Here is a 15,114-nt window from a genome sequence, read left to right as displayed (position 1 = left end):
CGTGTTTGCCCTGTGCTCTTCTCTACCTCAGTGTTGAAAGGGGACTGTTTATTTTAAACATTAAAACGTTAGGAGTTCCTCCGTGACTCAGTCGGTTAAGTGTCAGACTTCGGCTCAGATCATGATCTCAGCGTTGCTGAGTTCGAGCCCCGCATCGGGCTCTGTGCTGACAGCTGAGCCTGGAGCCTGCTTCAGATTCTGTCTCCCTCTCTCTCTGCCCTTCTGCTCACACTCTGTGTGTCTCTCTCTCAAAAATAAACATTAAAAATTTTTTTAAACTTACAAACTTAACCCACAGGCTCCCCATCTTCTTATATTTTCCATGATTCCTGTTACCATAAGTATAAACAGAATCAGGCACGTGTATAATAAAGTAACTCTCATTCATCCTAAATTCTATAGACATTCCCTAAGAAAGAAAAGAAGCATAGTTGGCTAAGGTACAAATCACTCACAGGAGGGAAGCTGATGCAATATCTTGATTACTTATTTTGCAACCAGTATATACTCCTGAAAGCCAGCCAGTGGGGTGACTCCCCCAGAGCTTTTCAGTGTCCTAATTGGTTCTCGGCTCAGGAAAAGACAGCCCTCTAAGTGGTGCACGAGTCCTCCTGGGCTGGCTGAACGATCCTCTCTCTCCCTCATCCAAACCCATGTCCTCCCAGATTTTCCTTCTGTAGTCATCCACCACCTGCTTTTTAAAAGCTCAAAAGGGGAAAGCCTACAGCTAGTGGAGAAGAAAATCTGCTGCTCTGAATATTTTCGTTTAGCCTAAAGAACATTTCCAAATGAAAGACTTCACCAGGGGGTCCGGGTAACCAAGGCTGTGGGTCTTCTGGGTGGGCCCAATGGTCCTCAGCCCTAGGGAAAAATGCAGTGGATAAGACTTCTTAAATTGCTTCCACTAATTTTAGAATTGAGGTTTGCCTGGTCACCTGTGGTCACATGATTTTTCCTAACATCTGTTTTTTTCTGGCAAGTGAATTGGGTCTGGGAAGCCAGTTAGGGGCCCAGCGCACAGTGTAGGCGGTAGGGATGCAGTGTAACGTGAACCCATTTTATTTGGTCTTAAGCAAACCCAATACCAAAGCTAATGGAAGCGTGCTGTTTCATTGTCTTTATTAGCCCAGAGCTGCAGGGACAGAAAGAAATTGAAGGCAAAGGTGAAAAAAAAAAAAATGGGAGGAACAAGGCCTAAAAGCAAGCAAGGACATTTTTGACGAAGTCAGAATTGGCTCCATTTCTACCTGTGTAGCTTAGGGTTGACTAGCAGAACCGGGTATAAACTGCCCCCTGCTGCCTGACACAGAGAAGTGCGTTAAAAGTCCACTTCCTTAAAAAGAAACCTATTTCTTGAATGCCTCTGTGAATGGAGAAGAAACGGGGGTGATGGCAGGCAGACTTACACAAGCCGTGGGAATCCCAGGTCCCCTAATCCTCTCCACGGTGAACATGAAGTTAGGGGCGGCTCTTCCAAAGAGTGCCATGTTTTGGATTTGGAAGTCTGCCTCGTTACTCCATCTGCAGCCCTGTCCCGTTAAGTGTGGTGACCGTGTCCCCGGAGCTTGTGAGAAGTGCAGCTCTCAGGCCCCACCCCCGGTCTGCTGAATCAGAGTCTGCATGCCGACAGGATCCCCGGGTGATTCACGTGCACACTTCCGAGTGAGAAGCCCTGGGCATAACTTCAGAAGCAGCTTCAACACTGGAGAAGAGCCACCAGTCCCGAAGGTTGGGAATTCAGTGGAAACAGGGAATAAACACAACTCAGTGGAGGAGTTTGATCCTTTGTTAAGATCAGGGTTGCCTTATATGCTTCTTTCCTTTTTTTTTTTTTTAAGTTTATTTATTTTGAGAGAGATGAGAGCAAGTGGAGGAGGGACAGAGAGAGAGGGAGACAGAGGATCTGAAGCAGACTCCAGGCTGTGTGCTGACAGCAGAGAGCCCAATGCGGGGCTCAAACTCGTGAACCGCGAGATCATGACCTGAGCGGAGGCTGGACGCTTAACCGACTGAGACACCCAGGCCCCCCATGTCCTTATTTTCTCAATGCTTCTGTTGTATACATCTCACATGTCACCGTCTCTTGCACTCGCTGTAGTTCACATTACTTGCTGAATCTCAGCAGCACCAGGCAGTTGTCAAGCAGTCTCTTTTGAAAATTAGTCTGTCCCAGCGAGTATGCGACAGGCATGGATTTTATCTCCGGCAGCATCTGTGTTTATCATCCTCCTTGTTTGCTGCGGTCTTCTCTCTCCCTCCCTTACGCCCCTGCTGTTTTTGTTTAAGAGTAGCCACGTGACCCTGCAGAATCGCAAACCCACCCCCCCACCACGCCCCCCCAACCGGTGGCATTGTCAGTCTGTTGCTAACCCAGAGTGTTCTTTTCTGCGCCAGGTCAGGGAAGAGTGCCGGCTCCTGAACGCCCCTCCTGTTCCACCCCGAAGCGCAAAGCCTTTGTCCACAAGCCCCTCCGTCCCTCCTCGTGCAGCCAAGCCAGCGCGGCAGCAGACTCGCTCTCCCAGCCCCACCTTGTCCTACTATTCTTCAGGGCTGCACGACATGTAAGTCTCCATGCCAGGGCTCACCTCCGCATGCGTCTTATTGTCAACCAGCTCACCGGGTCCTGAGAACGGTTTCCAGGTAGCCGTAACCTAGGCAGGAGGTGGGAGAGGAAATGTTCCTTAAAAACCAAAGAATTTCACTGGAAGAGCATGATGGGGCCCCTGTTGGTTTCAAGTTAGGATGGAAGGAGGAGCCAGGGTCCTAGGAAGAAAAGAAACCGCAGCCTACGTGAGAAATGGAGCATAAAGGCCAACTGGATTCTCTTAGACGCAAGCTGTGGAGGACTGCCAGTTCTCACAAACCGGCATCTCGTTCTTTCTGCTCCGACTTCTGCACAAGGAGACAGACAGCACCTTCTACCGGGACCTAGACTTGAAAGGGTCCTATTGGCTCTCTACTCTGCCTTTCCCTTCTTGGCCATCACGGTCTGGTAGCCATTGACTTCTATCTGGACCCTCCCGGTGCTGGGAGCTCCTTCTTCTGCAGGACAACTCATTCCATTGTTGGCAAATGCCAATAATTTTTTCCATAATCTTTCATTATATCCAGTTGACATCTGTCTCCACGTAACTTTCAACTGTTTCTTATGTCTAGAAACACAAAAATAGATCCTCCCTGCTTCTCTTTGTCAGCCTGTGAATAATTTGAAGTCAGATGTAAGTCTTCTCTTCTCCAAAAGGGGCTGCCTCGGTTCCGCCAGCTATTTCCCCTGACATCGCTGCCTGGTCCCTCGTCAGCCTGGTCACCCACCTCTGAACACACTCTGGCTTCACTGACACTTAAAATAGGGCCCCAGAGCTGAACGCACGACTCCACATAATGGTCTTCACAGTTAAAAATAGCTCTCTTTTGCAGGTATTTTTAATTCTCTGGACATTTAAATCCTTACGCTAGTTTTAGTCAGTTATATAGAAACCAAGGCAAGCATTGCGTTTGAAGCATTTCTTCTTACCTCAGACTTTTGGATGGGAATAGAGACATAGGTGGTAGTGAGGTAGTGTTGTCCCATGGCACAAGGATGACAGGCATGAGGCTCCCATTTTCTGCCCTCATTCCACCCTTCCCCACTACAGACATTAGTAATGAGTGACACTGCCTGTTGGTGATAAGCCTAAACCTGGCCAAAGAATGTGTCTCCTCATAAAGATCCAGGCACCCCCTAACAATGATTTTCTTGTTAGTTTAAAAAGCATATGTATTTTTTCCATCTCCACTAGAGCACATTAAATCATTATAATTCACATGCGTAATTACCAGTGCATCTTAGTAACGTAAAGATTTTTTTTAACCCAGTGAAGTTAGCAGGTACTTCATCGAATTCATGATAAGAAATCCTAGATTTTTCTTCCTACCTCTGTTTTTCTACTCAGAAGTGACATCTGTGGGATAAAGATGGGCTTGGTAGTTGGCTTTTATGTTACTCACCGCCCTTTCTGTGTTTGCTTTTAAGCAGCGTTCCTAAAAGTGACACCGGTCCTTCTGAGAGTGCTCCCGTGTCCTGCTATCCCTGTAACCGAGCGAAAGCCGATTCCGTGGACCCCAAGTCCCCGACGGGCAGTCCTTCTGCTGAAACCCTCTCCTCCAGGCTCTCGTGGCCCAACCACTATTCGGGAGCGTCGGAGAGCCAGAGCAGGGGGGACTTCCTGCCGGGGCCAAGCAGGAGTTACAGTTACCCCAGACAGAAGACGCCAGGCACACCAAAGAGAAACTGCCCAGCACCCTTTGATTTTGACGGCCATGAGCTCTCGGCCAGCCCCCCCGGCTCGGTCACTTCAGAATTCAGTGGCGGCGTCTCTGCCTGTCCCAAGTCAGCCAGCTACTCTGTGGAGAGCACAGATGCGAAAACGCTGGCCGCGGACACAAGCAAGCAGAGTATCTCGTGCCCTGCCTTACCCCCCAGGGCCCCAAAACCAGTGGAAGAGAAAGCCGCCTCGGACACTTCTCCTTTGCCTCTGAAAATTGATGGTGCTGAGGAAGACCCCAAGTCCGGGTCACCGGACCTCTCCGAGGACCAGTACTTTGTTAAAAAGGGCATGCAGGACATCTTCTCCGTCTCCTACCCTTTCTCCTCTCCGCTTCACCTCCAGCTGGCCCCCAGGTCCTGTGGCGATGGCTCCCCGTGGCAGCCACCCGCTGACCTGTCGGGACTCTCTATAGAGGAAGTGTCCAAATCGTTACGGTTTATCGGTTTGTCTGAAGATGTCATATCGTTCTTTGTTAGCGAAAAGATCGACGGGAATTTGCTCGTTCAGCTAACGGAAGAAATCCTCTCGGAGGATTTCAAATTGAGCAAACTGCAGGTGAAGAAAATAATGCAATTCATTAATGGCTGGAGGCCCAAAATATAGCCAAACAACCCCAGCTAGCGTTGGACGAAACTGATGTACGTGTGTGCCAGAGGGGGTGCGCTGGGACACAATTCCATGTTTTTTGCACTAAAAACCTTCTCTGTAAATAGGGATAAGAGACACTCCTACTATGCAGATTACGTTTTTGAATGGTGAACAGGCTATTTTGTACATCAATAAAAATGCTGTACAGAACACTTAGAGGTGTGCCTTGTACATCACTCAACACTCAACAGCTGCTAAAAGACAAAAGGCATGTTCAGAGAGAGAATTCTTACCCAAGTAGGTTTATGCGAGAAGGTATGGTATTTATTACAAAATAGCCAAAGCTGAAAAAAACATAAGAATCAAAAAACAAAAACAAAAACAACACTTTTGAACAACAGTTCTCTCCTTTGGGAAAATCGACTTTAGACAATTAACTATCCTGTGCTCTGTCGTTTGGATTGCTCAGTGCTAATTGTTTTACTCTTGTGCCTGAAAATGTTAGTGATATGAAATGACACTTTACTGTTTGTTATACGCTCAGTGGGGATCTTTTCTTCAAAAGGCATTTTCCAAAAGTCATGTGTTGATAGAAGGTGTATGACGTCCTTAGAAATAATACAAATTATGACCACAGTAATTTATCTGTAACTGCTGCTAATTTTCTCGAGCAGTGGAAGAAAAGAGCAGAACGTATACATATATGTGTATAGATGTATACACAATGCAAACATGTTTTAAACATCATTATTGGTCTGATGTTTTAGATAACATCTGTTCACTTTCAAATATCGATTGAGGTTTGGGGCCATTAATTAGGTTGCCTCTTAGGAAGAGTGGGCAGAATGATTCCAAAGATTCTCAGAACCCTTTCCCTTGACGCTCAGTCTTACTGGTCTTCATCACTGAAAGCTTAGAGGAAATCAGTAGAGTGTCTGTATTGAAGAATTAAATTTGATTGTAAGCCCATGTGGGGTAGTTTGCATACAATACTCGCATGCTGGTGTCTGGGAAAACGACTGTCTTGTCAAAGGATTATTTGTCTCCTGTTTGAGGGTCTTATATTCCTGGTGTCCGACAGAGAGAGGTCTGAAAAGCATTTCTCAGAGCATGTTAGGTGTTCTCAACGTGCTTTGTGCTTCACCAGAGCTCAGAAATCAGACATACGATCTTCTGTTATTGTGCGTGCTAGATATGTTGAGTAATTTTTTAAAGTATCAGTAAGTACTTGTTTAGTTCGTAAGCCTCTTCTTTCCTCTCTTCCAAAGAAAATGTATTATTACCATACTTTTATTATTGAGAATTCCAGGACATGATTCTGACAGGTTTTGCCAAATGTGATTAGATATTCCAAACTATAATGTCCTCGTCATCATTCTTGACTTTTTGAAGGAATGTATATCTTAGGAAAGCTAGAGTTCTCCGAGCAAGCTGTCAGCCATAGCCCTGTCTCCCCCCACATCTGATTCTGGATGTGCAGACATCTGTGACTGAGGTCAGCCAACCAGGTGCCAACATGACTTCAGGGTTGGCTTCTTGTTATCTATTCATCCCACTGACCAAAATAAGTAAACAAATGTAAAGACAAGACCCACAATAAGGCAACATGCAAGATGGCTTTATTTCTTGACGTTAAAGATGCTTAATCCATCTCGTGGTATAGAATTGAGGTGAATTGTTGATGCGTCTTCTCATTTGCCATCATAAATCTTTTTTTTTTTTTAAGGGGGCATTTTTCCCCCTTAACATTTCTCCCAAAATGTAAATACTCTGGGTAGAATGACCCCATAAGGAGAGTATCTTGTAAAATTCGTCATAGTGGAGCGCCCCTCCAGGAATAACTGAAATATTTATTACAAAGGAGTTTCTGGTACCGCACTCACATGACAAGAGACCCTCAGTGACTTTGCCGGTTAGAAAACATCCTTCTGTATAAGCCACCACTTCCGTAGCAACATTAACCTCTCAGAAACTTCCTTGAAAATAAAAACAGACAGGATGCAGTTGAAAAGCTGCATTTTTTTTCTTTAACAAATCCTCACGGAATCTGCTTTTAAACGCCTGACCCCTGGACACAATTCTCAAATTCAGGCAGGAGGAACCGACTGGCTTTGGGTTTACTATGAAGGTTGCCCCACATACACAAATGACCCCTTTTATGTTTCTTTTTTTGTTTTTTCTTTTGCAAGAACTTGACACAAATAGTTTCTGCGTTCTGTCTTGGCATATTTATATCGAGCTTATATTGGTGGCAATGTAGAGACTGCTTGGAGACAGGCACTGTGGCCCTTGGGTCATGTATTCAGATTTGTTGAACACCTCTTATTGCCAGGAACCATGCTGTGTGACTCGACAATACTAAAAAAAAAAAAAAGACGTGGCTTGTGCCCTCTTGGAGCTCCTAATGTTTATATTTAAAATCACAGTTGCTGAGACTGCATATGTGTGACGAAAAGAGACATGAAATCTTCTGGGCAGTTGGATGTATGGAGAGTTAAATGTGTTATGTCTTGAAAGAATCCACAGATGGAAGAAATGGCAGTCTCCATTAAAGGGATAAAAAATAAACACCATGAGACCATTAAAACTTGGAATATGTTGGAGGCAGAAAGTATCTCGGACTACCATTGGCTAGTGTTCTCTTTTACTGATTGGGAACATTTTTAACTGTAATATCTTCTGGCCTCTCTAAAGGCACAAATAAAGGTAGCCGCCATTACTGAGCTGAACCCTTGTCTGTAGAGGACCTCGGCACCCTGACTAGATGAGGCATGCATTGCTAGAATCATGGCCAGAAAGGCAGTGTGGGAATAGGGTGGAACCGGCCTTTCCCTTCTGAGAGCTGCAGTTTTGCAGTGAAAACACGATGCATAGAGATCCCCAGATGCAGAATCTTTTCTAACCAACCAAGTCAAGATTGAGTACATCTTCTAGCAGGTTCCCTGCCGTCAGGGCAGTAACCATGGGGCTTAGGGGAAAGTGCCTGTCTAAACAGGACCCTGTTTGGGGTTTACATGCATGGCCCCCATCAAAACAGAAAATCAGCAATAAGCCAAATCAAGCAGCTAAAATGTAAAAATATGGACCTAACTCATGCTGGAAGGGAGAACTCACACCCTCCCAGACCGATTCTTTCTCAGAATCTTGTAAACGCCAGCACATTCTCTCTCTTTTAAGTTGAGCTGCTCAACTTTATGAACTGTGAAATTTACATTTATACTCTTTCAACCCACATATACCATTCAAGTTTATGAAGTTGCAGCAAGCCGCCCATTCGACTGAATTGCAGTGTTTATTCTTGTCTCATGGAGAAATAAAACGATCTTACGGGAAACTGTTATGACAATCCATTCCAACTGTTTTCAGACACACACATAAACACCCTCTGCTCACATTCCAGAACCACCTGCACATCATCCCTACAACTCCTTGAGAAGTTCAGGGGGTGGCTGTGGATGGATAGAGGGTCCATTTTCCAAACACTGTGTAACAAGTCGCTACGCGTCATGCCTAAAGAGTATGAAGTTAACATTTTGAATCACAAACTGGAAAACAAAACAGTTCTCCAAAGTACCTCGTGAACCATTCAAAGGAAATTTCTGCGTCATCCACCAGAAAAGCTAAATCTGCTGTTGGATACGTCAATTCCCACTCTTTTTCTAGTAATACAAAGGCAACTGGCTGCTAGGGCAGGAAGTGTAGAACACCCAAAGTGCAAATGACGAGAAGGAGGATTTTTGCCCTAGGGGGCTGTAAAACTGTGTGTGGAATTCTCACAGCCGCTTCTTGTCCCATTGCCGTTTAGTCTTTGAAACTGGGTGTTTTAAAATTGATCTCATGGTGGAAACCAGAAACAAGGGGTAAATGTGATTTCAGTTAAACCTATGTACAAATATCTTCTGTAATTTTGCTGCTCTAATTTTTAGGCTATGAATTTTGTAATGAGCTGATCAGATGACAAATTTCCTTTGTTTACAATCTCATATAGTAGGGGCTCAGATCATTTCTTAGCTATCAATCTCTTCTCCCATTTTCACACGAAGTTCCATTTAAAACATTGTTGAAACTAAGCCTAAAAATTAAACTCAATTAATTAAAAATGGGGGAGTTTTCCTTGATTTAAATGGAAATGGTATATTCTTTTCAAAGAATTTTGTAACCGCCTTTATAGTTTCTTTGCTTGGAAAACCGAGGGTGTTAAATACCAGTTAACAGTTGTATTACTTTCCAGAGCATCATCTAATGGGCCCAATGTGTACCTCAAGATAAACATGGTATGTTATGTCTAAAAAAATTCATGGTTGATTTAAATGGTTCTGAAATGTCTATAAATAAAGAAAATTTAAAAGTTGCTCTTCTTGCAGTCCCTCAGTGAGTCGGACCTAGTGCATAGTTTTCTAGAACTCTGTTCCCCATCCTCATGAAGGAGATGAGAACGCGCGTCTGAAGGGATTCTTAATGCTGCAAGCCCATTCCGTACTAAGAGGCGGAAAGCAATGGCTATTGTACAAAGAAGAAGCTGGGAACCAGGTCACCTGATGGCATTCAAAGAAAATCCAGTACCTGTGTGGTCAGAAGTTAGAACAAAAGACAATTCATTTATATAATGAACTGGTGAGGTTTACAAAAAAAAAAAAAAAAAAAAAAAAAAAACACTTCGTGTTTGGGGAAAAGAAACAACACAGATTCCTCTCTACACAGTTTAATTTATATAATTACAATCAGCATTAAGAGCAGAAATGGGTGTACAAGAGAAAGTCATGAGCATTCAGCTCACTGTGGCACCCACCAGTGAGTTTTACAGAGAAGTTGGCAAGTGGCAAATGGAGGTTGCTTAAGAGAGCTTCTGTTTCACTCAAAATAGCATGCAGTAGCTTCAGACCACTTTACTGTGAGATTCTGGGGGAGAATCAAAGGGCTGGCAGGACAATGGGAACCCACATCCTCCGCCCTGACTAGACCTCCCCAGCTTCACAATCACGGAAACGTCTTCCTGTCTTCCTTCACCAGACAAAGCATTGTCAAACCATCTTCTACTTAAGCCTTCAACCCTTCCATCCTGTTTCACAGGGATAGAACTTGTAACTAAACCCACAGGTGGCCACTTCCCTGGATTTCCAGGATATGCTCTGGAAGAACTTACAGAATTGAACCTGCACGATGGGTTGGCTAAAGCATCCAAGTATCTAGCTCAAGGTCCTAAGAGTGCTTAATCAGATACATGCTAGGACATTGACTTTTCCAAACTGAAAATTGCAAAGTAAATTTGAGTTTAGATATAAGTTGGGTTAAAGTCAAATATCCTGAGGTTAGAAAAAGCCAAATCACTGAAAAGAATGATTAAGCACTGGATAAATTCTTGTTTCACTGAAATGAGTTTTTCCTTAAGAATCACCCTCCAGCTCCTTACTTAGCTAACTCATACACTTACTTCTGGATTTATCCAGAGATCAGGACCTGCGCTGAAGTTGGACATTTAACCAACTGAGCCACCCAGGTGCCCCATAATAATATTTAATTTTTTCCTAGGGGGCACCTGGCTGACTCAGTCAGTAGAGCCTACAACTCTTATTTATTTATTTTTTTAATGTTTTTATTTTTGAGAGAGACAGAGCATGAGTGGGGGAGGGGCAGAGAGAGAGGGAGACACAGAATCCGAAGCAGGCTCCAGGCTCTGAGCTGTCAGCACAGAGCCTGATGCAGGGCTCGAACCCATGAACCATGAGACCTGACTGAGCTGAATTCGGATGCTCAATCGACTGAGCCACATAGGTGCCCCAAGAGCATACAACTCTTGATCTCAGAGTCATGAGTTGGAGCCCCATGTTGGGCATAGAGATTACTTTTAAAAAGTTAATTTTTTTCAGCGCATAGCGTTTCTTTTCCTGGTCCTCCAACTTCTTTGTCTTCTAAGATCTTCAACCGATGCTACCCAGTCAGTGCTAGCTGGAAATCAAGAGAAATCTCTCCTGCTTATAAAATGGAGGCTCTGAGCATATCTCCTGCTCTTTGATCAAAAAGTATGACTCAGCAGAGATAGTGAGACAAATAGAAGATTTAAAAAATGTAAACAACAACTTACACATAGCACACATACCTTCTATGGTACTGTATCCAGCCAGGCCAGTCCCTCTGGGACACCAGAGTGGAGAAGCAACTGTAGTACTAAATATGACCGCAGGGTGTCGGGCTTTTCCAACCAGCTAATGGCTACACAAGGATTACTCCAGTCAACTGGGATGGAGTACAACGGTGAGGCAAGGATTAGTGCAGAGTGAAACATAAGTCCAGTCATATTGGTGGCCTCCTCCCCTCATTCAATTTTCCACTTTCCTTATCCAAGCACATTGGAATCCTGAAGTCATGGAAGCAGAAAGAAGTGGCTCAAAAAAGATAAGGAATTTGAAAGTGGAGCACTGTGCTTTTTCCAAGCCATATGCAGAGAAGGAAAAATTCTTCCTCTACCCGTCAAATTCTTCCAGCTGGACTAAGAGTTAATTTAACAGATTAACAGAAGAAAGAACCAAAGTTTTCTTTTGTGTGCCCAGAGGCCCAGTAATGAAATTGAGACCTAAAGAAATGACCAAAGCAGGCAGTTTTTTATTTTATACTTTTGAGACAAAGAGACAACCTGTGAGGAATCAATTAACTTTGGGAACTTCAGTTAGAAAGAAATTCTGAACAGAATTTGGGCTGGGGCAGTAAATTAGTAAAAAGTTAACAAAGGTTTTTCAAACAGCCTTCTTGGGTCTAAATTTCTCATCTCTGATAATAAGGATGTGTCTTTATCTCCTGGGACAGGGAGGTACATTTCACATGGGAGGTTTATTTCCTGCTTTCAGGGGGACAGAAGAGGGCCTGAGTATCCTTTTGCAGGGGCTATCGGGCTATCTCTTAAGTAACTTTTATTTAAAATAATCAGGATGCTAAAGTGGCCTTTAGGGCTGGCTTGTCCTTGGATCCTACACATATATCCACTGGGGAAGAGGTAGAGGAATTTTCAAAATGCAAAACTGGCCTATCAGTTGCCTTGTCTCTTCTTGGTTCTGAGTCTCTGGAATTTTGAAAGTGAATGATGCTCTTGAGTTTAAAAAAAAAAAAAAAAAGCTGTACTTTTTTTTTTTTTCCATTGGTTGGTTGTAAGCAACAAAACCCTCAACCAGAAACAAAATCTCTCAAGTACCATTAATTACACTAAAGCTGACTTCCAAGTTAGGATTGAAAAAGTTCAACTCCTTCAGGCCTCCTTCGCTCTTTTTTTTTTTTTAATGTTTATGTTTGAAGGAGAGAGAGAGACAGAGACAGAGCATGAGGAGGGGAGGAGCAGAGAGAGAGGGAGACTCAGAATCCGAAGCAAGCTCCAGGCTCCGAGCTGTCAGCAGAGAGCCCCACACAGAGCTCAGACTCATCAATCGCGAGATCATGACCTGAGCTGACGTCAGACGCTTAACCAACTGAGCCACCCGGGTGGCCCTCCTTCACCTTAATAAAACCATGAACCTACCTATTTGATTCTGCAAGGAAGAACAAAGAGAATGTCAAACTTCCGCTCTTGCATAAATAACTTTATGTTTCATTCTCTGTGCTTTTTACTACTTTCAGCAGTGCCATTTTTGACAAGGTAAAGGAAGTCTCTCAATTCAACTTTTAAGGTGATGAATTTACAAATCTGGTAAATTACTAATAATTTAAGTTTCCAATCCAAAGGAAACAAAACACTAATTTGAAAAGATACATGCACCCCTATGTTTATTGCAGCATTATTCACAGAAGCCAAGTTATGGAAGCAACCCAAGTGTCCATTGAGAGATGAGTGGATAAAAAAAGAAATGGTACACACACACAGACACACACACACACACACACACACACACACACACACACTGTAATATTACTCCGGCATAAAAAGGAATGAGATCTTGCCATTTGCAACAACATGGATGGACCTTTAGGATATGCTAAGTGAAATAAGTCAGGAAGAGAAAGACAAGTACCATAGGATTTCACTTATATGTGGAATCTCGAAAAACAAAATGAACAAGCAACAAAAAAGTAGAAAGAGACCCACAAATAGAGAACAAATTGTGGGCTGTCAGAGGGGAGGGAGGTGGAAGGATGGGCAAAACGGGTGAAGGAGAGTGGGAGATACAGGCTTCCAGTTATGGAACAAATAAGTCACAGGGATGAGAACAGTATAGGAAATACAGTCTATAGCATTGCAGTCGCGTGGTAGCTACATTTGTGAGCACAGCATAACTTATCAAATCAGTAGGTTGTACACCTGAAACTAATGTAACATTGTATGTCAACTATACTTCAATAAAAAATAAAATAAAAATGAAAAAAAATTTAAAACAATTAAAATCATTTCAGTTTGAGTTTGAGTTGTCATCTTGAAACAGGATGATTGCCAAAGTTTTCATATAGCCAGACTTACCTGTTTGTACCACATTTCAGTGACTGGAGATTAAGGGTCATGGGAAAATGGCATAGTTCTGGGAATTGGAGCACAGGTCACAGAAACACCGTTCTTCACGTCGTAAAATGATCAGCTCTCCTGGTTTCATGTTTCTTTTTGTGTTACCGCTGTCCTATACACAAAAGCTCTCTCTTTTGGTGTCTCATCTGTGTGAAGACTATAGAATTGTACCAATTCTTCATATAAGATTATCTGGCCCCTTCTAAAGTTGAAAATGTCTAGCAATATAAATTATCATTTTCCCATTAAAGCAAAGGCAATCTGGAGAGATGATCTGACAAGATCTGTACTGATCTTGAGTCAGGATTACTCATGAACTCACGCAAAATCTGAGTCCTGGACAGGACTTTAAAGACCCTCAAACACTGTCATGATTTATTTGTATGTGTAGAGATCTCCAGGGTAGAAGTTCCCGTTTCTACATTGCACACTTCCTGGTTCTTCCTTTTCTGCCTCCCTTTGCAACTTAAGTTGTCCACCCAATTTTATAGTATGTAAGTTATATCACATTTTTTTCATTTTTTTAATGTTTATTAATTTTTGAGAGAGAGCACATAAAGGGGGGGAAGGGCAGAGAAAGAGGGAGACACAGAATCGGCTCTGCACTGAGAACGGAGAGCCCAGTGTGGGTCTTGAACTCAAGAGCTGTAAGATCATGACCTGAGCCATAGTCAGATACTTAACCAACTGAGCCACCCAGGCACCCTTATATCACAATTTTCTTTTAATTTTTAAAAATGTTTTATTTATTCTTGAGAGAGAGAGCATGAGTGAGAAAGGGGCAGAGTGAGAGAGGGACACAGAATCCGAAGCAAGATTCAGGCTCTAAGCTGTCAACACAGAGCCCCACGTGGGGCTCGAACTCACAGGTCATGAGATCATGACCTGAGCCAAAGTCAGACGCTCAACCGACTAAGCCACCCAGGCACCCCCTATATCACAATTTTTTAAAAGCTCACCTATTCCTCCATGGAGATTAGTTGTGAATCGGGCCATTTTCTATTATACTCTTTCTCAGACCTCAGACTGTTCATTTTCTTTCTTAGTTTTCCTGGGATGAGAATAGCACATGACTTGTCACCAAGGCTTCAGCACTGTTCTACGCTAGTTATCTATACATTTTGAAGAAGTGAGATTTCTCTATATTAATCCTCCTGGATGATAAGAAGACATGGGAATTATTTGTGCTGGCAGAAAGAAAAAGACAACGTGTAGAGATCCCACTATTCTAGTAACGTAAATTACTGGGATCCATGAATTGGTTAATCATTGATAGTTTGTTATTTGGAATGTTGAGATAACTCATTTATCTTTCACAGATAACTAACTATAAAAGAACAGTTTGAAATATGGAATGGGAAAATGAAGTACATGTTCTTCTTATTCAGTTAACTATTACGTATATCTCACCGGAATTAATGCTCGATGAAAAAAAAAAAAAAAAAAACGCTATTATTTAACCCTTGCCTCTCTGAGAGACATGTTGTTTGTTTCTACTTTTTGCCTCACCATGTTGCCAGGATTGGCCATTTTTAGAGCACTCATCTTCCATCCATTGGCTTTTGTCTCCTGACTATCACCCTGGTCAGGGCTTGATTTTGGTGTAGGAAGATTATAAAGGGCAAGTGGGCGGTGGTTGCTGGAGATGAGGATTTGTTCAATTCCAGAAGCCACGTTCAATTCCAGAAGCCATGTTCAATTCCAGAAGCCATGTTCCAGGCTGTGGATTAGCTCACTATC

At 43.1% G+C, this 15,114-nt stretch overlaps 1 protein-coding gene and 1 long non-coding RNA gene across 4 annotated transcripts in view; one reads left to right on the top strand and one right to left on the bottom strand.

Moving 5' to 3' along the window:
* The window catches only part of GAREM1 (GRB2 associated regulator of MAPK1 subtype 1), a 203,126-nt gene extending 193,880 nt beyond the window's left edge, over positions 1-9,246 (top strand). For 2 of the 3 annotated variants that reach the window (XM_053902542.1, XM_053902544.1), the window contains 2 exons: positions 2,395-2,561; positions 4,013-9,246. In XM_053902542.1, coding sequence (XP_053758517.1) covers positions 2,395-2,561; positions 4,013-4,910 — 1,065 coding nt within the window. In that variant the 3' untranslated portion in view covers positions 4,911-9,246. The remainder of the gene's footprint in view (positions 1-2,394; positions 2,562-4,012) is intronic. The other variant, XM_053902543.1, reaches the window with a different exon arrangement.
* Positions 2,412-14,680, bottom strand: LOC109276427 (uncharacterized). Its single transcript, XR_008422259.1, has 3 exons — positions 14,334-14,680; positions 10,993-11,250; positions 2,412-2,651 (listed from the first exon to the last, which is right to left on the bottom strand). It is a non-coding gene; the product is annotated as an uncharacterized LOC109276427 (long non-coding RNA).
* Between the last annotated feature and the right edge of the window lie 434 nt (positions 14,681-15,114).

Source organism: Panthera pardus, unplaced genomic scaffold (genome assembly GCF_024362965.1).
Source record: "Panthera pardus isolate Hobbes unplaced genomic scaffold, ASM2436296v1 HiC_scaffold_15, whole genome shotgun sequence".
NCBI lineage: Eukaryota > Metazoa > Chordata > Mammalia > Carnivora > Felidae > Panthera > Panthera pardus.
The sequence above is the reverse complement of the archived record's forward strand: the minus strand, read 5'-3'. Positions and strand labels throughout refer to the sequence as shown.